Genomic DNA, 26,147 nt, shown 5'->3' with positions numbered 1-26,147 from the left:
TTCAGTATACTGAGTGTTTCATTTTGCATATAATTGATCACATGACTTTTGTTTAAGAATCAAAAATACCAAAAATATTAAAAATGGATCTTACAATCAACATGTGTGAAAAACATGTGTTTTGGATTATCATGCAACCAATTGAAGAGACGTTATTCTTGAAAACATATGGCGTTAAATATAACAAAAATACTGTGCATCACAAAAAGCAGATGTTACGTAATTTAGAGGTAGATCTTCGTGAAATATCATTATCTCTACATACAATATTTTAACTGTCAGCCACAAGGTGGGAATGTGTAGATTGTAGAGATTCCGATCTCCCCATTTGCTTCATGCTCTAGAAAGTGGCAGAATTCATTCACAGAAATATTCCTCACTGAGATTATCTGCATAAAATATTCTTTGTATAAATCACCAGAATTATGGCAGAAACTAAAGTAGATTCAAAGCAAGGATGTGCTCTTATGGCCGTTGATGACAGCGACCATTCTATTTGGGCATTTAATTGTAAGTAATCACTTAAAGTAATAGTCTTTGTATGCCTGTCTCTAAAACGTTAACTAGTTTTCTAAATATTCATAATTTTTAACCTCATTCTAACAGAAATATTTGTTTTATGCATGTATAAGGGAATGAAGTATCCATATTCATGATTGACCAATGTTCATTTAATAAAGATTTTTCTTTAAAGAGGTATTTCACAGCATATCTTTATTCATTTCTGAAAAATCAAAACGCTTTTACTTAATTTAACATTTTCTAAAAATTTTCTGTGTAATCTGATTTATATGTTGCTAAAGCAGTTCATTCAAGTATATTAAAAAGGATTATTTACTGTCAAGAAGGTTTTTTTTTTTATATTTTCGTGTGAAATGTTTTAACACATGTACGTTGTGATATTATACTGCTAAGCAACTCCAAATCTGCCGTTCCTGTTAATACCGCCTGGGATAATTTCTTCGATGATTCAGGCTAATAATAAATAAAGTATCTGACATAGGTAACATTCAGAGTCTTGCTGTTAGAGAAAATCCAAGGAATTTCAGATAGGCAAATCCATACAGAACAAGAACTGTCTTAAAATTCTTTGAATACAAGGTGGTCTTAAGTAGACATTTATCTTCTACTTTGGCTAAGGAAAACATTTGCATAGAGGAACTTTTATAAGGTTCTAGATATAGCAAAAGGTATATACATGAAGACGATTCCATGCGAATGAGAAATATATACAGAGACCTCATTTTTGTAAATAATTTATATTAAAGAAAGAGTCACTTAAAATTCTAAAGCAGGATGCTTGTGATGGTCAATTATCTAGTAATTACTGTAAAGTGAACCCACTTCAGAGTAATTAGTCAGAGAGCTCGCCTGTTAATGATAGCCAGCTGTTTTATCAGTCTCACCTTTATTTCTCGTGATGAATTGCAACAAACGTTTGAACAAAAAGGCACTTTTTTAATTTTATTTCACTTTGAATCAGGAATTCCACATAAATGGTTCAAGCATTATTTCATTAAGCCCACTGTTTCCAGATCCTGTATCAGTTGCGTGAGGCTGACGATGCTGTGATGTAGATTTTACCAATCATTCTGGCAACTTGCTACCTAAAAGATTAATTGGATTCAGTATCTGAATAATTCTTTTACTTAGTATAATTTACCGTTTTGTACAGGGTTAAGACTATGACAATAGTGTCACTTAAATTTCTTCTGTTCAGGAAAGGTGGAACTTAGAACGTTCATGGTTTATTATAAACGTTTAAGAAAAGAGTGAGCGGAATCTGGTACGAGAACTGGTGAAAGGAAATGTTTGCCATATAAATAGACAGGTCAGATGTAGGATCATTAGATCTGGTTTGATGGATGGTGGAGTAAGGGGGAATTTTGATTATCCTAGAATCCTACAAGCGGAAAATATAGATAGAAAATGTTAGAAAGTTTTATTTCTCTCATCCAATATCTTAAAATGACAACTTTACAACATTTTTATGAAAGTTATCAGTATTTCCGAAAGCATACAGATGTCGAAATAGATGTATAAGTTCTTATCTTACAGAAATTTTATATGCAAAAGCTTCTATTTTGAATAAAGTCATTTCATACAAATTATTGTAATTGAAAGCAATAACAGTAATCATTCAGAACTGCCCTAAAGAAGCAATATTGAAGTTTGATGCAAAGTTAGCTGCTGCTATGTTAAAAGCTTGCAAAATTCTGATTTTCAGAAATTTAAAATTTTCTTTCCTTGACAATCGCAGCTGTTTTGCCTAATCCAGATAAATCTGTACATACATTACGCGATGGTTTAACAAGATAAAGCTTACGAACAGTTAGGGATCTCAAAAAAAAAAGAATTAAAAAAAAAAATACAAATCTGTACGGAGGACGCTAAAAAAGGGTATACTGTATGGAATGTGTAATGAAATTTGAAGATAACGAACAGTTATCAAGCTCTAACATTCATTGAACAAAATAGATTGGGAGCAGAGAAAACTCGGACTTGTGATATAGAAACATTAGAGGTGGGGTCAGGTGCCTAGGAAAAGTAAGCATGATCTATTGGCGGTCCAACCCGTTTGAGGCTAGTCAAGTTCCCTTGAGAAATAAAAACTTAATGACTGGTGTGAAGCAACGCAACTTCCGTACAATATGGTAACAGACTATGCCATTTTGCTACCATTAAATTTACAAAATTTTTAATTCAAACAAGATTGTTAACACTTCTGTAACATCAGTTTATAAGTCAATAGTCTCCATCAGTTTCAAATTTACAGTACCCGAAGCATACTCTTGACTATCGATTAAGTTTGGAAATGAAAAGACTAAATACATATTACACTGGACTTTAACAGCATGAATAAAGAATTTTGACGATGTAAAAGGAGAAGTCATCTCGTTTTTCATGCAATTTAATAATATTGTTAGGTTCGCTTTTACCGTCTACAGTCAATAAAACCCACAAATACAAAACAGATTTGACAGACTCTGATGTCTTTTATTTCATATTCACTGGAATATGTCGAACGTCATTTGTATGGAATTAACTACTATAAATTGATAATACAATATCGTCAATATATCTAAATGTTGAACTGAAGGCCGAAGCAATTGTTTTCTACTTCTCGTGTAGAAGTTTTTGAAATAATTCTGCATCACAGGAATTAGAAACCATTCAGGAAATAACGAATGTAGTTATTGCCCAAGTGAATTCCAACAGTCTGTTTGACAACCTGGTCTACAATTCTACACAAATGAATTTCATCTTCCTTTTGATAGCAATTTCTGGGTGCTTGTTGTTTGTACATGTAGTACCCGTTATTTTTAGAAAGTTTATGTTGATGACCAAGTACAAGTTATGAAATTTCTGACTTCCATTTTATATTCAGAAACTTATTTTCTTTGATTTCAAAATGACTACCTTTTTTTTCTTTCTTCAGGAATGGCTTAATAAAGTTCAATAAAAGTTGTACGTTTTAATGTTACCAGCTATTTGAAAGAAAATTCGCTTTTAACCTCTGAAAAGGTTGTTTTAATTTTTTGAGAATCCACATATGCTTTACAGCATTTTAAATTATACTTAAGATAATATGTTGTAAAATAATATTTCTTAAAGTTCTCCTTTACAGCAGTATGCGGTTTGAAATACGTTTAGAGTGAAAAATAAAACAAAAGATCACGTCTTTAATTTTTTTTTTTACATAATGTTGTCACTTTGGTAACATTTATAAAGTTTGCCTAACCGTTGAACCGTAAGAAATCAATGAGACAAAACGGAAACACAGCAAACATAGACCTCTTAAACAAATACATGTATGTGGGACCAGGTGCCATAGAGGAGTGAGCATCCATGTTGGATGATCGATCACATAGATAAAATAAGCGCGTGTTCCTCGTCATGATCGGTAAAATAACGGAAAAAACAATCGACAATGTATAAATAATGGTCTAACAGTTATGAAAAATGTGTCAAAAAAGTGCAACTGAGTTAAGGATAGATTGTTTTTGCTGAATGATTTTAAATTAAGTGAGAAAATTAAGAACTTTCTTAAGTGGTAGACAAGTTGAAGAACCTAATAAAGAGAAAAAGATTAAGTTCTTTTTCTACCAAAAATTTTGAAAACAATGAAAACACCTTTGATTGTAAATACGTAGACCAAAAGCGGATAAGAGAGGATTAGTAACTGTATTTAATTTTTCTACTTTTGTGGTTGCAGAAATTTTAGTACAACGTAGCATATTTAGAGAACTCAATCCTGGACATACTCAGGTTACAGAGGGTTTTTTATTGGCTTAATATTCAGTAAAGTTTACAGAAGTGACTATTTGATTCTTACGATGAAGGAATATTGAGTAGATATCCCTTTGAGGTTTTAATTAAAATCTATGCATACGATATTGTTTTTGACATTGAAAAAGCAATTACTAGAAAAGACGCAAACAGATAAAGCTGTCAATATGATAGACGTATCTCCGAGAAATTCCAGATTAACTCATGTAAATTTTAGTTGTCTTTTGATCAAAATTACAGTTTCCTTGTATAAATAAAAAATCAAAATTAATCAGACGAGTACGTGTGGTGGCCTTGCTGGATATCAGTAGAACAACATGTAGAATGAGGTCATTACTAATTTCCTTGGTTTGACGTTTCTGCTTTTTTTTCCATTTGAAGATCCGCCCGATCTTTATATGTCTATAGATCTACTGAGTTCATGTAGGACTGCCTCTATTCTTATCCATAAACGCGATCTCTTGCTCCTATACTTTTTTTTTACCTTGGTTTATCCATTCGTTTCTCCTTTAAATCTTTTAATAAGCTGTAAACACTTGAATTAAAACAAGATAGCCAAAAACAGCTCAGTGATAACAAGGTTATATTTATTAACAAGGTCATTATAATGACCATTAAATTGAAGAAGTACTAGTAATAATAATAATGCGAGTCCAAGTGCTTTAAGCTACCAGAATGTGTGTGAGTTCATAAAGATGCAAACTATCGCTTTAATAATCCAAAATAGAATTTTTTTTTCATGCAATAGTACGATTTCTGACTGTAGTTATTTTATTTCTATTTGTCATAGTAATCAACATTAATGGCAGTCTTATCATATATTGACGTCTTGTGCATGCTGTACAGATTAGCTACCGTCCGCAGTTTGCTGTCTGAGACATGGAAAAAGGAGACTGTGACATCAATACCCCAGATAAGGCAGGGATGACATTTTCAATGAGATTCCAACCAATCCTTACTTTTAATTTTTTTCCCTTTTCAGCCATTTGCGACATGGACAACCAAAAATAGTGACATGAGAACGTCATTAAAATTACGCAATAATTTCATTCAGTGGTCCCATTCGAGAAAGGACAACTAATTACATTTTTAACGAGGCCTTCTTTCCGTAATATTGATATTTCTACGAAATGCAATCGCGTTGAGCTTTTTTTTTTTTTTTTGCATGTTCATGCAGTCTTGAATTTTGACGTTGATTATATAAATTGCTTTGCACTACTGCTGAACCTGTCTTTGAAATATTGTAGTATAATTATATTTCAAAATTTGCTTCGATTTAGAAGCAGTTATTCCCCCGTCTGTGTTTTATGCAAACTTTGTAATCTCGGATTTTATTTAAAAGAACTTTTTTACAAGTACATTTACTTTAAACATATTTTATTGAGTATAATTCAATCAGGATTGGGCAACAGGCAATGCCTATGTACACCCTCTCCTTGTATAATTGGTCAAGATACAATAGTAGGAAATAATACATGGACATGATAATCAAAAAAATTATAATGAAAAATACAGATTCACAATCAAGTATTATTTATCAATATTATATCTCAAAAAAAAAATGACAGCCCCCTAACTGTATACATATTATTTACATACTGTTCCAGCTTAAAAATAATACAAATATTTGAAAAAAAATTATGCATTTAATAGAATATTTAATATAACAGTGTCCTAATTTAGTCTTTTAGAAGATTTAATAAATTCTTGTACATATGAAAATATTTTACAATTTGTTTGATAAGAGTATTGAGATTTTCCTCTTAGTAGAGCGTCGAGTTCAAAAACAACATCAATATCATTTGATTTTTTTACCAATATGTTTCTTTCAACATTATACGATGGGCAGTTGATAAAATAATGTTCAGTATCTTCAGTATGAAATCCACACTTTTGACATGATTGAATATCTGATAAAAAATGATTTTTTAAATGTGCATTAAGATTACTAGCATTGTTTCGCAACTGACAATGCAAGATATTTTCTTTTCTATTACCAAAGTTAAAGTACCTACAAGGTTTATTAGTTGCTCCCCAATTCTTAAGTTTTGCTTTAAAGATAGCTAATGAAGGAGCAGTTTTTTACATCTTCACTAAGACTGTTCCAAAGTTTTACGGTTGAGGGAATAAAACTATTATAGTATGACATTGTTTTACAAACTGGTATACATAAGTTATTACATCCAGACCTTAGGTTGTAAGCATGTTGAACAGGAATACAAGGTTGAATCAAATCATACAAATAATCAGGTGCAGAACCATTAATCATTTTATACATCAATTGAAGTTTGTGTTTTTCTCTTCTAAGATATAATGGTTCCCATCCTAGTTCACCATACAAACAAGTTCTGGATGAATTAACTCTAAGCCCAGTAATAATTCTGGCAGCTTCTATCTGAACTTTTTCAAGCAATTCTGAACTACTTTGGGTACAATTATCCCATACAACATCAGCATATTCTAAAATTGGTCTTATAAAGGCAAAATAATTTTTTATTAGTGAATTTCTATCAATACTATGTTTCAGTAACCTAATTATATTTAATCTTTTACATGCCTTTTCATATATATTCAATATGTGATTGTTCCAAGAACCATCTGCTTGAAATTGTAATCCTAAATGAACATGAGTATTTGATTGTTTTATATAATCACCTCCATATCCAAACTGAATATAAGGATAACTTATGTGTTTTCTAGTAAAATCAACTTTAACAGTTTTTTCACTATTAAAATCTACAGCCCAAGCTTTGGACCAATTTCTTATCTTTTCAAGATCTTGAGTAAGGGACATTGTTGGAGCATTGATATCATTGTCTATAATAGCAAACAGAGAAGTATCATCAGCAAACAGTCGAATATTACAAGATATATCTTTAGCTATATCATTTATATATAACAAAATCAAGAAGGGACCCAGTACAGACCCCTGAGGTACCCCAGCATCTATTGTTTTATATGATGATGAAAAGCCTTCTAAATTCACTCTTTGTTGTCTTTCAGTAAGATAGTCTTCAATCCAACCCAGTATATTACTTCTAAATCCAAAGTTTTTAAGTTTGAAAATTATTCCCTTATGCCATACCTTGTCAAAAGCTTTGGAAATGTCACAAAATATAAAACGTATATCTCTGCCTCTGTCAAGGTTTGACATAATTTTATCATATATTTCAACTAATTGGTTAACAGTAGAATCCCCAGGTTGGAACCCAGATTGGTATTTACACAATAAGTCATGTTCCTTAATATGATTAAACATATATTTAAAAAGTATTTTTTCCATTAGTTTACATATAGAACAAGTCAATGATATTGGTCTGTAATTATTAGGTTGTTGGGGACAGCCTTTATTTTTAAAAATAGGTGAAATATGTGCTTGTTTCCATATGTATGGAAGAACTTTATTTGTAAGTGAAAGGTTAAATAATCTACATAGAGGTTTATATATGGAATAACGGGTTTCCTTTAATATTCTGGGAGAAATTCCATCTGGTCCACATGGTTTAGAGGGATCAAGTATGCTTAACTGATCAAGAACATCTTGATCATTTATTTCAAAATCACAGAAGTAGTCTGGAGGTCCAGCTCCATGTTCGGGCAAATCTGGCTCATTTTCAATATGTGATATATTAGAAAAAAATTATTAAATTCTTCAGCTTTATCAATTGGATGAATCAATATTCTACCATCTTGTGATTTGATAGAGGATGGGGGAGAGCTTTGTTTCTTTAACCTTGCAACGGATTTTGCTATACGCCACCACTTTCCTGGTGGAATAGATTTGTCAATGAGTTGAGAGACAAGTTTAATTTTGTACTCCTTCCTACTTTTCCGTACTAAGTCTATTACTTCGTTACGGACTTGTCTGAATTTTTGCCAGTGTAATGGATTTTTAGTATGCTTTGCCTTTTTATGAATTCTTTTTCTTTGCCTCATTTTCCTACGAATTTCTGTGGTAATATATGGTTTATCTGATGGACGTATTGTAATTTGCTTTTTTGGTATATGTTTATCTACTAAGGTAAGGTAAGTGCATGTAAAATTTTGATAGACTTCATTCATATTATTAGAGGTAAACACTTTTTTGGTATATGTTTATCTACTAAGGTTAGGTAAGTGCATGTAAAATTTTGATAGACTTCATTCATATTATTAGAGGTAAACACTTTTTCATCCCAATTAACATTTTGTAAGTCATTGTTTAGGCCTTGATAATTTGCGTTATTATAATTTCTAATTGTGCGTTTGAAGGCATGTTGCTTATATGTTTGAAATGAGATTTCTATAGAGACAGGTGAATGAGAACTACAAATGGGTTCATCGACTACAACACTCTTAACTTTGGGTGGATCATTAGTTAACACTAGGTCTATGCAAGTTCCAATATCAGTTGTAAAATTGGTAGGCTCTAAGACAACATTACTTAAATTAAGTTGTAGTAGTCGGTTTTTAAATGTATTATTCCCAGGGGCTAACATGTTTACATTGAAATCGCCTAACAAAAACAATTTCATCTCTGTATCTAGAGCTCTCTCTACAGTACTTGTAAACTTATCCCAAAAATCAGACCCAGAGTTGGGAGGTCTGTAGATGACTCCAATCAAAAACTTTTGATTTCGTGACTGGATCTCTGCCCATAAAATTTCAATATCAGAAAAATTTAAATCATTTCTAACTTTAAAATTTAATCTAGTTGAAATGTACAGTGCAACTCCTCCACCATATCTATTTCTGTCTTTTTACAAGTACATTTCGACTTGTTATAATATAATTTTTTTTTTGCAAAGCACTTGTCAAAGAAGAAAATTGAGGTAATGAGGAAAATCTGTCGACAATTCAGTGTGTATATAATGGCCTAACAATTAGTTTGAAAAACAGCAGTCAGGATTTCACTTAATGATAAATTGGTTTTGCTGATTTAGTCATTGCATCGACCATAGAACTAAAAAAAAAGATTACTCCAAAGAAACTGCTGATATTCTTGTTTCATCAACTTTTTTGTCCATGATTTACTTCGTTTAGAAATCATACATTCTTAGAGCATGTTCTCACGTATTGAATAAACTAAGAGATATTAACCCCATATGCAAGTGATGAAGGTGTATTGCTGCATAAGTAAGGGAGGTTGACGCATGAAAAAATAGGGTCATCACGTTTATCATAAAGCTTTGCTGTAAGATTATCATCAACGTCTCTTTCGAGTAAAATATTCAAATATGAATCCAACTCAGTGGTTTCGGTTTCTATTATTTCAACGTTTTTAACTTCTATACGTTGTTTGAAACTTGCAGATATATTTGAAGAATTGCATGCTTCATCGATTTATGATGATATATCGATAATAATTCCCTGACATACTTCTCTATCTTGATTTGTTTTTCAAACCCAGCTGTTAATATACTTTACTAGCCAATAAGATCCATTTACAAATCTTTATTATTATTATATTAATAAACAGGCTATTTTATGTATCTAAATAACCATATATAACCTGCTGCATTGCATGAACACATATCAACAGAAACATTTAATTAATGAGTGACTAGCAAATATATATTCTCTTTCTATATTTTATGGTAATTTAAGCAAACAGAGATAAAAAGCCCCAATTTTTTATTTCTTTCAAGCGTGAGTTTGTTGCATTCTACGAACAATTCTTGCTCATGATATTTTTTTAGGGATTATGATGCAATCCATTGTATAGCAATTAAATGCCTGGTTTGAACGTTAATTTGTATGAAAACCACTAAAGAGTATCGGATGGATGCGAGTACAAAGTAGATTTCGCGTGATGCTGATAATAAAGCTTTCAAATACACATTGTTTGATATCTCTTTATCTGGCTTTCGTGTGCCCTGTTTTCCGCCCCATGTTGAAATGCTGCAGATGTAAATATAAATATATGTATGATAAAGGTTAGTGCCCTTGCTCACTAAAAAGAAACAGAGCAGCGATAGGCGGGTCTGTTTATACGTAGAAGTGTGAAAAAATATAACTCAATCATTACTCTTTAAAAGAAATACTTCCTTCATCATGGTGCATGAAGGTAATCTAAGAGAGCATTACACATGTTACAATCTAATTCGTATTTTTTAGCATTATACGATGTATTCCCGAGAGGGACGTTAAACAAAAACAAAACATTAATTTATATTGCAATGTTAATATTTTTAAAGAAAAAATCTTTTTCTTATTTGTTAGCAGTGGTAATTTTTGTCACGTAATAAAAACAATAAATGTATCAGTGGAAATATTTCATGACTTGAAGTCGGGATTTCTTTAATTATATATACAGTGTACGATTGGGCGGCGCGTCTACCTGCATAAAAATAATGATGTGTTGTCAAAAAATAAGAAGCTGCTATCGATTGTTTCGCAAAAAATCTTTACCGAAAGAGGAAGAAAGCAAAGCATAAGAGCATATTACTCAAAAAAACCGTAATGTTGCATAAAAATGAGTATTTCCGTCTCCCCAGTAATACGTTCTCATCAAATCAATAATATGATCTCCTCAGCACACGTAAATCTGTCACAGACAAGAACGTAACGAAGAACTGGACTGCCAAAGAGACGTTCTCTGTCCTATCAAGCAAATTATTAAATGATTTATTAAGCAGTTGTCGCCATTAAGGTTAGGTTTTCAATAATGCTGACGGTCGTATTTCTTCTTAAAAAGTAAGTTTTATTTAAACCGCTTTAAAAAGTCAGCCTCCGACAAAAAAATGTTAGTTATCAAGACGTTTGGGTATGCAAAATTTTCTTGTAATTAGAATGAGAGTTACTCCCCTTTAACTGTAAAAAAGATTTATCATGATTAACTTACAATTGGCTGTTTAAAAGGTCCATTGTCACAGATGTATTTCAATCTGTTTTACTTCAGTACCGAGAAACGATGGCCACAGTTCTTATAGCGTTAGATGAAAGTGAAACTTCGGATATCGCTTTTGGTTGTAAGTACAGAACTTTGAACATTTGAGGGTTCGACATCTTCTGAAATTTATAATTCTTTATCTTTCCTTCATCTAAAGCAGAATTTAAAAATTAAATTACATACCAGTAATCGATGGAACATAAATGTCACATATATATAAAAAGAATTTTACCTATTTTGAAATATTTGCAAATGAATTAAAGATATAAAGCTTAAGAATAATTATTTTACGTCCATCTTTAAAACATTTAAACTTTTCTCTAATTGAATTGTGCCTAACTTTGATAGATATATAAATGACGAAAGGTGACATAATTAGGCCATTTTATATAATTTTACTAGCGTAATTCATTCGTAGGTATATATACAATGGATTTGAAGAAAGATGTAATTATAGAAGTAAAGATACATGTATGCGACTAGTTGAAAGAAATCAATACACTGACAGGAAAACTGACATTAAAGATAGTTGCCGAATCTAGGTTTGTTTGATGTGTACATATCTTCAAATATTATATTATTATTATGTTTATTCACCAATCAAGGGCCCACAGGGGGCATGAACAATTATTACAAAATGATAACATTGATTACAATTCTATATTAAGGATAATGTAACATGACTTGTGATTAAGTTTGACATTGAGAAGTGCATCACCACACTGGATCAAAGGCATAGAAACCATAGAATGATAAAAGAAAACACAATTAAATAAAAATGATAGATATAAGGTAAATTAAAAAAAAAAAAAAAAAAAAAAAAAAATCTTGTAGTAATGGCAGTACTCTAATATAAAACTAGTGCATCTTGAATACAAAGGGCACCAGGGGATGATACCTATACACAGCCAGTCTGGCAAACCTGTACCCTAAGTATTGAAGATGGTCATTCAAAAAAAAAAAAAAATCATTTAAGTATTAACAGAAATAGTAATTTCAATTAATAAGTACTTAGCATATAATTAGAAACTTAATGCAAACTAATCTCTTGGAGTTAGTTCAATAGATATTTGACATATGCATACCCACATACACAAACACACACTTACTGTTACACAAATCCATGCATACAAAAATAATAATTTATATACAAATATATGTATGTATAGTATATATTATAAACATACACTTATTGTTACACATATCCATGCATACAAAAATAATAATTTACACACAAATATATGTATATATATAAACAAATGGTATGCGATAATTCAGTTCATTTTTTTCTGTAACTGAATTGAACGTATCTGTAAAGGAATTAGTGAAAAGTTTAATAATTCTGAATTCATATTCAAGTATTTAAAAGATATGCATTTCTTTTATTTAGACTTTTTTAGTCATTTAAACCTAGCTTTAATTATTCAGTTGTACCTATCTTTAATTCATTTAAATGTTTGAATATACCGGTATTACTTTTTTTTTTTTGATTTAAAAGTTACACAAATTTGAATTTATATTAACTTCGCGTTATTTAAACTTTTTTTAATTGAAGATCTTCATTTACGTAAGACAGGAAATTTAGTTTTTTTATGACACACTCTTAATCAGAATGAAATTAATCTAAAATTAAATTCATTTATAAACCCGAAATATTTCTGTATATAGACTATACATTAGATCCGCCACCATAATAAGAATGTTAGGCCCATTGCAAGCAATGTGCATGGATGCATTGTAGTAATCGAAATAACAGCTGTTGGGTAAAGAAACACGTTTCATTAAGGGGAACCTGGTTACATCAAGTGCCGCAGAGAAATTGTGAATATTCTGTAAATCAAGAGCTGGATATTTTATTGAGTTGTGACCTTTGACCTGTATCAGATTGCTTTAAATACCAGGAATTAATATTGGACCACATTTAAAGCTCTGTCTGTCGTGGGATATATAGAGAGGATTTTAAGTATGGCCACGGTTGTTATTTCTGTAGATGAGAGCGAGTTTGCCGACTATGCATTCGAATGTAAGTAAACTTAATGGTTGTTTCTCGTTGGATTGAAAATTTGTATATTTTTTTCCCATTTGATTTAAATTTAAAAACTTCGTTCATAAAACATTTTAGTAGGGAAGAATGAATTGCTTCTACAGTGTATTTCTATTCGTGATCAGGAAATCGTGTTCTAATTTTGTTTGCTATGAACGTGTGCACATGTTAAGGGTTTAAAATTGTTAAGTATTTTAATTGTAATCCGTTGTTTTGTTCGAATGTCAATTGTTTTAAGACTTAAAACTGCCAACAATTGATTCATTCATGTTTCTCTAAAAAAAATGGTGAAGCATGTACACGTAATTGTATATGTCTGTATAGTTCAATTAAAGTCAAAATATCTATTTTTTAAAATGACTTCCTTCTTATACAAATCTCCATTTTTTAAGCATACCTCAAAAATTTGCTGGATGCCTGACCTTCAGTAAAACCGTCTAATACCAGTGTGACCCTACATTTATTAAAGTCCACTCTACTGCCCTGGGTTATATTAACATTCTGTGGTGGTCAAAAGGCCTTATCAGGTAGTAGTGGACATTAATGGCCAACATTGAGGATATTATTTTGCTTTAAATTTAGAGTACAAGCGGTGTTTCATTGTTAACATCCATTCCAAAATTCTAATTGAGTACTCGGACAAACATAAATCAAGATTTGAACTCAAGCTCCATCTTTTATTCTAAAATAGACAATAGAGATGTAGAACCTGCTTTTTATTTTACAGCATTTTGATTAATAAGTAGTGATAAACAGATAGATATTTGATATGCCTCTGTGGTTTTCTGGTTGAAAACAGGTTTACAAACCTCTTCTTGTGTATTATCACAGTATAACATCAGTTCAGAGTTTGTGAGAAATGACAGTTTACAAGGTGTACTGCATAGCTCGCTGGATATAAGACAGCTGTTCACAGCGCACCGATAGCGAAGGCTGATTCAGTTACTGTACAAAAGGCTACTTTATAACAGAGAGCAGGCTTGGAAACAATGTACAAGTAGTTCTTTGGTTGCGTGGACATTGTGTCTCAATTACCTCCAGAATTACTCATGGGAAAAAGACCTTGACACTTATCAGAAGACAATTTTAGTATATTCCTCTTGTTTGTAAATCGCTCTGCATGTAAACTTGAAAGTATTATTCATGAAAGATTAGATTTACCCTTTTATATCGGAACAGTATGTTTTTTCATGATTCTCGGCTTGCTGACTTTTTACCATCTGTCAAATGTCAAAGAACATTATTTCATTGTTGAGTTGATTTTCAGATGGAAATTGCATTTCATAATGATGCAATAAAAATTCAAACTTCTAAAAAAGGGCATGAAAGCCCTTTGGGAATCGATACGCTTGGTGTCTTCAATATCTGTTTGACTGACTTTGTTATTGGAAATGGTTGCATTTGAAAAATATTTCGCACACTTGTACAGTCAGCTTCCTTGATCGAATTGCTTCGATTGATGTATAACAGAATGTTTTCTGGCAAATAAACGAAAATACATGTACATGTATGCGTGTACCTATATAATGAAAAAAAAACAACCATGTTTTAACTACATGCACATACTTGCCTGGTAATTCTCTGTCTAAAATAAACACATGTGATTGGAATAAATTATTCCTATCCGTGTACTCTCTATCTTTATAGTTATAAAGGCATTCTGTTCACAGGTTGTTTAAATAACTGAACACGTATTATTGACATAAAAGCAATCCTTTCATGAAACATGATTTAAATTGTTTTTAAGATATATGACCAACGACATTTCTACTCTGAAACTCTTAGAAATGAATATTTTATATTTTCAGGGTATGTGACGAACTTCCACAAACCAGGGAACAAAGTGATTCTTCTTCACATTCCGGAGAGTTACATCAATGCCACTACAATGAGTGAGTGTTCATAATGACAAGGACAAACACAATGATCAAAATATTTATCCAGATCATTAACTTCTTCGTCATTCACTGCAATTTAAAAATTGCATTCATGATTATGCAGCTCTCGAAATCTCAATTTATGGTGCATTTTATTACTTTCAAACAGGAAATGAAGGACATTACAGCTTAAGACGTTTAAAAGTAGTATTTTGTTATATCTACATGAGACTTTGCCCCCGATTTTTAATGTTCTGTCTCTTCTTAACTTCTCTGACTTTGCTTATTGATCCCAGGGTATAATTCTATTACATCCATCGAATTCATATTCGTGTTTAATTAATATAATATATCCATCATTTACCTACTTTGAAAAATATAAATCCCTGCGAGATTTCTTTGAGATATTTTTTCCTATTTATTTAGATCGTATAAGACGTCTTTAGTCGAGTCAAATCACTGAGTCAAAGACTCATTTATCTCGACATATTTTTACATGCCTTCAAAATTGTAACTTAAAGTAAAGACTATTAACGGCTTCTTTTAACTTTGTTGCTGTGTGCTCCGGATGATAATGCTTATACTTTTGAAGCTTGGTAAAATTGTCTGGAAAATCGACAAACAAAACTATCAAATTCTGGATAAAATAGTAAGCTAAATTCTTTGAATTCACCCTTACAAAAACCAAGTTTCCGATAGAGAGGTTGTCGAAGAATTTTAGGGAAAACCCTCGTGGCTGCAAAGCACATAACATCAAGCAAAATTTGCATAATTTAATAACTGAGATTGAAAAAAGCAAAAGCATTTCCGCTGTAAATTGACTTGCGAAGTTAATGCATATTCATTTATTCAGCTAGAATGGTGGTGATAACCCTAGAAAAAATGTTTCTTGCTGTTCCAGCTTCAAAACCTCTGGTCAATAGGCAGAGGCAGAGAAGTAAGGTTTGAACATATTTTATTGTATAAATACTATACAAATGGTTTGAACACAAGTTCTAACAACTTACGAGGTTCTCACCATAAAATGCTACAACTGTCAATGTCTATACATAGGAAGAAAAAGGAAAAAGAATATTGATATACAAATATGTTTGTTTAAAACATAAGGTAGAGTCAGTAAAATTGAAAAATCTTGCTCGGTGGCAAAATCTCATGTCGATATAACAAAATACTTTTAAACTGTCTTAAATTGCATTACTCTCCTGTTTGAAAGTAATAAAATGCACCATAAATTAAGACTTCGAGAGCTGTGTAATCATGAATGCAAGTTGAATTGCAGTCATTGTTGATAATTGATAACACTTTTCTTTTAGTGATCAGTTGTTCCAATACAAACTTTAAAATTCCCCTAGCAATGACTACCGAAGGAAGTCGTTTGTTAGTTAGGATTTAATTCAGATCTGGACATGTTTATTTTTGTATTATAAAATTAATTATAAAATTTAATTGCATTAACAGATCTCCCTTGATTCATGATTGGCTATATTAATGTATTAATGAACAGTTATCGATCAAAAAAAAAATCCATGAAAATGTAAAGAGGGCATAAAAACATTTCTGGAAATTTCAGGGTGGGATCAGGTGCCTTGCGGGAGTAAACATCCCCTGATGACAAGTCACATCTGTCACTAGCCCTATGTGCTGATCAGGTAGTAAACGGAACTTTCCGGAGTCAAATTCAGTACACAAAGGACTAACAATTTATTTGAAACAAGTCTGCCTAGATAAGACCAAGGGATGGGTTATATATATATTTCCTTACAAGGTCATTTCAGCGACTAAATAATTTCAGAAATTCCCATCATCAAAAAGTTTGTTAAAATGCCTGTAGCGTCAACTTATCTGTGAGTTTAAAAAAATTGTTGAACTCAGAGCAAGCTCTTGAGAAGCGAACAAGGTTGGAGACATCAAAACCTTAGGCAGGTTATAGTGAAATATTACTACATACATATAAATAAGGAAAACTGACCGTTGAAAAGCTGAAATCATCACATTTGTTATACATGTAATATAAAATAGTTGATAATTGGCCTTTATTGTATAATATCATTTAATAATAATGTAATTATTAAAATTCAAGTCGTAATTTCCATTCTCATTTCGATACGATATATCCCGGTGAGCTCGAGATAAAAGAAACGACAGAGTCTGACACATCTGTTTCATATATGGATATTTTACTTGAAAAACGTTAATGGTAATCTAACAACCAAGCTCTAGGATAATTGCAATCGTCAACTTCCCTTACTTATGCAGCAATATACCTTCATCGCCTGCATACGGAGTTTATGTATCTTGCATATTTGGATATTTTACTTGAAAAAGACGTTAATGGTTATGTAACAACCAAGCTCTAGGATAAACGTTCTGACTTTAATTTTACAATCGCCAACTTCCCTTACTTATCCAGCAATATACCTTCATCACCTGCATACGGAGTTTATATATCTCAGTTGATTCGATACGCATCCTCTACGTATGAGAACAATTTCTAAAACGAGGCAAATTATTGACAAACAAGTTGACGAAGTAAGAATATCAGCAGTCTCATTTAAAATCATTATTTGGTTAGGTCTATGGTCGATGCAAATGACCTTGTCAGCAAATACAATTTATGAATGAGTCAAATGCTGACTGACGTATTTCGTACTAATTGTTAGTCCATTATTTATACACTGAATTGACGAAGGATTTTCCCGTTATTTCCCGATCATGATTAGGAGCACAGGGTGGGTGTGACCTGTCGGCAGAGGATACTCACACTTCCATGGCATCCGATCCCAAATTTGATGATTTGGAGGTCCATGTTTGCTCTGCTCCTATTTTGTATAGTTTTATGAATTTTTGATCTTGAATACTGTTCGTTATCTCCATATGTTTCACAGATCTGGCAGACTCTGTGGTGTCTTTTAGTGTACGTATTTGGAATAAATCGAGTCGTTATCATATACATGAAAATAACTAAGTATTTGGAATAAATCGAGTCGTCATCATATACATGAAAATATTTATTGTTAATTTATAAAACATCGTGAAATAACTACATTTCGAATTGAATGCCACAACAAATATTTTCTTCTTCTCTTGTCTTTTTCTCTTGAATAAATTCTGCTTCTGCAGTTTTATTCAGTCTTCGTTATTTCAAGAATATAAGTAAACGCAATACTGATTCTCTCCTCAAAAAATGCATAAAAAATTGTTTTTTTATTTCCTGTTTCTTTTTTTTTCGTTATAAAATATATTTCATTAGTCTATACAAATTTGTGTTTCACGGTAAAATAGATGAATTCAATCATCTTCAAAGGAATCATATTTTTCGTTTGATACTCTAACGAGTTCTTTCAGGGGATAAGATAGAGAAAATCAATCTAATATGTAAATGCTGCAAAACTTGCAACAAGATTCTCCAGTTTTTTTCTTTGTAACAAAAGCTCCACCCCTTGCATTTTCTGATCTTCGACTTTGGAGTGCCTATCCCCCACATTTTATATCAAGCCTCAATGGTCCCGTCTTCTATTCTTTTCTGCATTAAAATACCCATATTATTACTTGTGACTTGTGACTCTTGGGATAGAAAGCACGGCTGTATTAATCATACAGTGAACAATGCACTATTTCTCTACCAATTTCCTCCTTCTTAGCATTTACCTGAGAAATTAAATGCATAGTAATGATTAGCTTTTTTTCCAAAATGTGAACCTCATGCCCCTAGACACAGGGATTCTGAGGAATATGTCGTTTCCATAATGATGAGGATTCGAATCTTTTGCACTTCTTTTTTAATCAAGCCTCTTTCTTATTCACATTGGAAATTTATAACTATAATAACTGTAGATATTATAAGTTTCAAAATTAAAAACGATTTAAGACAAAATTTCACAGTAAAATGCAAAAAAAATAAAAGATATGTTTTAAAGGTTTTTAAAAAGTTGGGCAAATAGGTAAATAAAATTTTGGCAAAATACCTTACTTAATTATGTACATTTAGTATCACTGAAAGCTTAACAGAAACCGATTGCTTGGGGTTATCTGCAAAATCTGTGTAAAATATTTTAGCAGTATTGCATTACAGCTCAACGCACTTTTTAAGCTTACATGGATTTTCGCACAAACTAAGGTCATATTATTGTAATAAAAATTTAAAATTACCATTTTCGAACTGCAGTACAATGACAAAACCCTTCGTTATATTACATATATAATGTCAAGCATAAATGTCTTAAAAATATTATCTTAAGTTTCCAAAGTGGATGTTTTAAAGGGGAATTTATAAATAAATGGTAGAATGTTTTGACTATACGATTCTACCATAGATTTTTACAAATTGTATAAAACGAGCTTTCCTTGATACCATGTAGTTGAAAATTTTAAATTTTCTTCTTCAAGGTGAGTATTTTTAAAAAATCTTTGCTAATTTACCATACTCCTCTTGGTTTTGTCGAAATTTAGCGCCGAAAGGGAATAACATTGCAGAAGGAAACCACACTAAAGGGTAGGATAATGAAGTATTGTTTATTTTTTTGAATAGTAAATTCCTTCTATGAAAAGGAAAATTCTTCTGCATTTACGGTTTGAAACGTTAAAATTTTGCAGTGGGTTGAATCTCTTATGATTCTAGATTTTAGAACTTGACTCTGAAAAATCCCACCTTATTTACATAGAAAGCAGTCAAACAGATGAAAAATACTATTACCACCCCGAGTAAAGTGTCAAAATGTACAGAAAATACAAGTTACAGTAGCTGTACTGTGCCAATGTCTACGTTTCTGCCAAGAGCTATTGCTTTCAAAAGAACGGATAAAAAGACAGCTGCAATTGGCAAGAAACCACAAAAATTCAAATGAGAATAGTTGTTATTTTTCAGCCATGAATATGTCAAAGTTCTACCAATTGATTTGTGTGAATTATGTTTCAATAAATGAAATAAAACTCAAATTATGTAAACAAATACTTTTAAAATGTATTTTGTTGTCTCGAAACACAATATTACATCATAACAATGTGACCTTAATTTGTGCGAAAAACCATTTGAGCTTAAAAAGTGTGTTGAGCTGTATGTATGGTACACAAACATTCAAAATATTGCAAGGGTGACATACTGGTATTCACAACAATAACTACAAATGTAAGCTCATACATACAGCATGCATTTAGGATATTTCTTTATCACCTAACCTACAGTACGTTATCTACAGTAACACGGGAAGCTGCAGAGCGAGTAATTATAATCACTTGCATTTGCAGGGCATATACACCTCTAATAAACTGATGGTCATTCGTTTTTTTAATTACTAGGTCAAAACTAATTCTATGTAATCAGGTGATCTGTCATCCCTCTGTTCCTCTCCGTCGTCATTTGTAATTCATCGTGCGTTTGAAATTTAATATTCCATTATCTTCTTTGGAACTGTTGTTCCACTTCAATTTCAACCAATCCTGGCAAGTAGCATTTTTAGCAGAAGAAAAGCGTTAAAATGCTATTTTAAGGGAGAACACAGCTTTATTAATCAAAATTAAAGTTAAAATGTTGGTATAAGAATTGAGAAGATCTTAATTTCTGAAATCCATTACCACTGTTGTAAAAGATTCTGGTGTATGGGTTGGAGCAGGTGTCATGGAGGAGTGAGCATCCCCTGTCTACCGGTTACACTCGGCGTGTGCTTCTTGTCTTTGAGGGGAAATAACGAAAAAAATTCAACAACACAGTGTAAACAATGGCCAAAAAATTAGTTTGAAAAAAGCCGGTCAGCATTTGACTCAATGATAAATCGTATTTGCTGACAAGGTCATTTTATCGACCATAGAAATTACGAAATGATGACTTTAAACGAGACTGGAAAAGAGGTACAGGAATGAGAATTTATTAATTATTTATCATAGTAAAACTACAAGAATTCTTTGAGCTTCTTTCCTCTACTCCTTAGTATTTAAAATGCAATTCCTAAAATTTAGATTTTATTTTTCATTTTTATTACTTCTTTTTAGATTATAACTAAGCAGAAGTATAAGTAAGGTCAAACTTATTTCAATGGAAATGAGGAAGTGCTTTTAATGTTCTGTTGAGTAATAGAAATCGGATTTCCATCTCAGCAGAACAGAAATTCCGATAATATAATCCATTTTTAAGGACTCAGATGGCAAATAGAATCTATACTGAGTTCTCTCCGTTACCGCATTCCTGACGATTGATTCCCGATTTTTTGTGTCCACTAGATCTCCTCTGGGAAATATGGCAGCCAAAATCAATAGTCTTTCCCAGATAATTGTTTACTTTTTCTAAACTCTTGTAGACCAAAAAAAGAAATCAGTTGATGATGTGGAAAATAGTTCGTAAGGATCGACTGCGTTAGTCAATAAAGCACAAAATATGGCTTTCCAAAATCACTGATGATTATTGCATCACTCTTTGACGGCGACCCTTTATAAATAAAATAATTATATTTGATCAGTTATTGTAAGACTGATTAATCAGAGATAATGGGGTCCAGCGATACATGTTGAGCAGTATCCATAGCTATAAGGATGATTGATTGATAATTTCTGCGCTGTTCCGTCTGGATCCGAAATATTTCTTCTATATATTACAATTGTTAACGATGTAATCACAGCCTGATTGATGAAACGATTAGATAAAATAGCATCTCTGTCAACATATGATGAAAATGTCTCAGTGCACCGAGAGCAAACATAAATATTGAATATATATATTATACTTCAGCGATGTAATATTTTCTTTGAATTTTGTCATTTTTCATATGATAATGCAAGTTCTAGCTGATGTAAACAAAAACTAATTGATAAAATGCTTAGATGAAATAACATTTAAGTTAACTTATAATCAAAATGGTCTCGTCACTACGAGGACAAACCAGAATTCAATTGATAAATTTGTTAACTAAGAGATAATTTGTTTAGAGAACCTGATAGATTTATTAACAAACTATCGGGTCTCAAATGTTTATAGACTATTTCATTAACGCTCTTTGATTTCTACAATAAATTTTGATGTCTTTGGAGACCCATAGACCTTCGTCTTTTTTTATTTAAAACTGTTTCATTAAATCTTTGATTTCTATTGTAAGTTTTGATGTCTTCGGAGACCCGTTGACCTCGTTTTCTTATTTACAGGTCCCGGCAGGGTTATGGAACTACAGCGAGAAACAGACGGCAAAACAGGGGAACTCAAACAAAAATTCATAGACAAAGCAAGCAAACTTGGGGTATAAAATTGTTTAATTATTATTTATGTATTAATATACTTAATAGATCTTTAATAAAAGGTTAATATAGGGACAATTGTTGGATTTCCATAGCTTGTGTAAATTTTATGTGGCGATAGGTGGAGAATGGGCTCCTGGCAACAAACCTCTTGTTAAGCCCGTGTCACACTGTCACGATTTTTGGCTACGATAGAGTACGAGTTAAAAAATCGCAGTAATTCGGCGTTCATCTTAGAGATAGTCGTAGGATATCTTCTTAACTCGTGTTTCATCGTAGCAAATCGCCAAACGCGGCGATTGTTTTGAGCATGTTCAAAACAATCGTGGCCACGGTACGATTTTTAATTATCCGTAAGCGATCGTACAGAAATCGCAATACACTCGTACACATAATCGTTGTAAATCTTCGAAATTCGTAGGAGACTCGCAGAAATTCGTAGAACTTCCGACTCTGCGAGTTTCCTACGATTTATCGCGAGTGTCCCACGAGTTTCTTCGAGTGTTTCTCGACTCAAAAGGAATGTCCTACGATTTCATGCGAATATGATACGAACACATGCGATTGACGGCGAGTGCAATACAAGTACCGTGCGAGTGAACTATAAAGTACGATTGTACGCGTTGACTGATTGCTGATTGCTCCTTATTCACGGTATGGATTATTTTAAGTTATGATTGGTGTTTTATGTTATTTTTATTTTCTTTACAAAGTACATTGTACTGTAATGATTATCATTAAAGTTACTGATCTACATGTAAATGTACATGTAATTCAGTTGTTGATTGTCAGGCTTTACACATATGTAATTACGAGTGTTTGCATTTTAAGTTTGTGTTTTATTTCTAATTTGTTCAGAGAATGAGTATTAACATTGTCCAATGCTTCACGTTTATTGATAAACAATAAATTTAAAACAATATCCTGATTCATTTATTCATTACAATATGGTACATTTAAATAAAACGGCCGTCAGCAGAATCATCAGAACACACATACAAATCTTAAAAATCATAATCATTATATCATGTCATTCTGCCAGGGAACCGCCCTAGCAGGTGAATTGTAGTAGTGCTGCAGGTACAGTCTCTGGGTCTTCGCTGCTATAGTTGCTCGATTACATCCACCAACGTTATTCAAGTCTGTAAGGTTTGCACAGTCTCTCCAAGCTCGCGGAACCACGTGATGATTTAAGTCCTCCTGGTCAAGATTTTCGTTTTGGAGATTTGGAAATCTCATTCGCATGAAATTATGAAGACAGCAACATGCTAATACAATAGATGAAAAAGTTTCTGGTTCTTGACGCATTGGAGCTAAGAGGCATTGCCATCTGTTGGCAAGTATTCCAAATGCATTTTCTACAACGCGCCTTGCTCTGCTGAGTTACGCTCCTCATTGGTCAATGTCTTTCTTGCGAAAGGTTTCATAAGCCATGTCCTGATAAGGAAGGCGTCATCACCCACGATGAAATTCTGTTATCATTTGGTAGAGGGACATCTTCTGGAAATCCAATATTATGATTTTCGACGACATCTTTTAATTCTGAGTTGTTAAACACTGTAGCATCTGATGCAGAACCATTTGCACCTACGTCAACCCAGATGAACTTATAATCAGCATCAACAAGCCCCATAAGAATGAGGAGGTGGAACCCTTTGTAGTTGTAATAAAGTGATCCTCCGTTTCGAGGGCATTTTATAGCAATATGTTTCCCATCCAAAGCACCAAGGACATGGTCCAGGTTCCTTCTATTTCTGAACTGCTCAGCTATTTGTTGCCACTCATCTTTAGTTGTTGGACATTTAATTACTTCATCAGCATATTCCGCTACTATACTTTCAAAACTTCACGAACCAGCAAGGAAATCGTATTATGTGGAACTCGAAATCCGTACATCAGACTTGTGTAAGACTCTCCTGTTGCTAAATACCGAAGTGTAATGGCCAACTTTAATCCAGGTTTCAAAGCCTTTCTGAACCATGTGTCTTGTTTTTGTAATCTAGGACTCAATCTGTCTACAAGCTCTCTAAACATACCTGGCTCTACTCTGAGAAAGTCTGGCTCTACTGTGAGAAAGTTTTTGAATGACAATACATCCTCCGTTTCAAGTTCTTTCATCAAGCGATCGAAATATCCATACTGAGTCCGTCTGGTGATCCATGGTCTTATCCAGTATCTTCTTCTTTGCCTCTGTGGACGCCCGTTATGTAATAAATGGCAATTGCCTCTTCATTTTCTGCAATATTCTGATCAAGTTCCCCCAAATATATATTGCAGCAGTTGAAGCCTCCGCACGGTAGCTACTGCCATAATTATACAACTTCGAAATTAAGCCACCCTTTCCCTCTATATATATACTCAAATCAAGTATAGTCGTAAGAACTCGTCACTGTTCGTGGGAATATCGTGTGTGCATCGTACAGACTCGTAGGTATTCGTAAGAGCTTCGTTTAAAATCGTGTCTTATCGTACAAATTCGTGTAAAGATCGTATTGCGTTCGCTATGTGATCGTCCTTGTTCGTACATAACTCGCCAAAACTCGTTCTGTTATCGTGTAAGCCTCGTACATTGTTGAGCGGACATCGTAGTCGTATCGTGACACACTGAAAAAAATCATCCTCTGTCAAAAAATGCTAGGCTAGCGTGGCGATTGTCGGCGATTTATGGTTTTTTGTAAGTCGTCTGGAATCGTAGCAAAAATCGTGACAGTGTGACACGGCCTTTACTCAAGTACCAATTTTAATCTGATCATACAGGGTAACAGCAGTAAAGGTAGCTACATTTAGTTTAGGAGTATTGATAAAATGGTTAATTCTTTCTTATGCTTTCTTGATAGATTGAGGCAGAATTCAGGGTGGAGAACGCCGACAAGCCAGGGCACGCTATTGTAGACATTGCCCAGAAAGAAAATGCAACTTTTGTTGTCACAGGAACTAGAGGAATGGGCAAGTTCCGGAGGACAATTATGGGCAGCGTCAGTGATTTTGTCGTCCACCATGCCCATTGCCCAGTTCTAGTTTGTAGACACAAGGATAAATAGATTGACAATAAGTCCTTAACATTGTACGAAAGCATCACTCACCTTCAGGATGCGCACCTTGAGCCTTGTGCAGTCATGTGATACATGTAAGATTGAACAGATATATCAATGTACTAAAACATTTTGTGTTAAAAAAATCTGTTGATATTTTATTTCGATTCATGTGCATTGTACTACCTACTCAAAACAAGTTTGATGGGTGTTGACATTTTTTCGAACGATTTTTCTTTCATTGTGTTGACTTAATTTCTTTACTGAGCAAAAGTGTAGATAATAAAATTATATCACAAAAAATGATCATACATAAATTTAACATTTTTGTATATTTAACAATTGTATGTTACCATAGTCGTAGGGGATTTGGACACTTTAAACACTCTGTTACGATTCTCTATGTGTACAAAGTATTGTATAATGACTGGATGTTGTATGAATATGGAAATCGTTGTATCTCGATGTCGTGACTGTCCTGTGCCTGTATCTGACAGAAAATTGTTTTTCTTGATCGAATATTATCCTCTAAATGCATGGAAATAAGCACGCAAATATTCAGTTTGCAAAATCCGCAAATATGATACGACACATTAAAAGGCTGGGGTTTTTTTCTTTATATTGATAAAATTTTACGATTAATAGAGAAATCTTCACAACAACCAGAAGAATATATATCATATGTACATGACTCTAATTTGTTGTATAATTCTAACTTTGTTATACTTAGAAAAAGACCATTGCATTGACTTGTTTCAAAAAAAAGAAATTATGTATGGAAAAATGTCAGGAAATAAAACTGCTTCTAAGTACAA

The 26,147-nt window shown here is 32.5% G+C and overlaps 1 protein-coding gene across 5 annotated transcripts in view; it reads left to right on the top strand.

Annotated features, from left to right (window-relative positions):
- LOC134250880 (uncharacterized) overlaps positions 1–26,147 on the top strand; it is a 47,748-nt gene extending 21,601 nt beyond the window's left edge. For 2 of the 5 annotated variants that reach the window (XM_062733234.1, XM_062733235.1), the window contains 3 exons: positions 15,014–15,097; positions 22,211–22,302; positions 25,138–26,147. In XM_062733234.1, coding sequence (XP_062589218.1) covers positions 15,014–15,097; positions 22,211–22,302; positions 25,138–25,341 — 380 coding nt within the window. In that variant the 3' untranslated portion in view covers positions 25,342–26,147. Of the gene's footprint in view, positions 1–334; positions 511–11,145; positions 11,241–12,896; positions 13,185–15,013; positions 15,098–22,210; positions 22,303–25,137 lie in introns of those variants that run through there. The other 3 variants (XM_062733236.1, XM_062733238.1, XM_062733237.1) reach the window with 3 other exon arrangements.

Source organism: Saccostrea cucullata, unplaced genomic scaffold (genome assembly GCF_032062105.1).
Source record: "Saccostrea cucullata isolate Sc308-1 unplaced genomic scaffold, CSIRO_AGI_Scuc_v1 ctg15, whole genome shotgun sequence".
Classification (NCBI taxonomy): Eukaryota; Metazoa; Mollusca; class Bivalvia; order Ostreida; family Ostreidae; genus Saccostrea; species Saccostrea cuccullata.
This window is presented reverse-complemented; position numbering and strand designations above follow the sequence as displayed.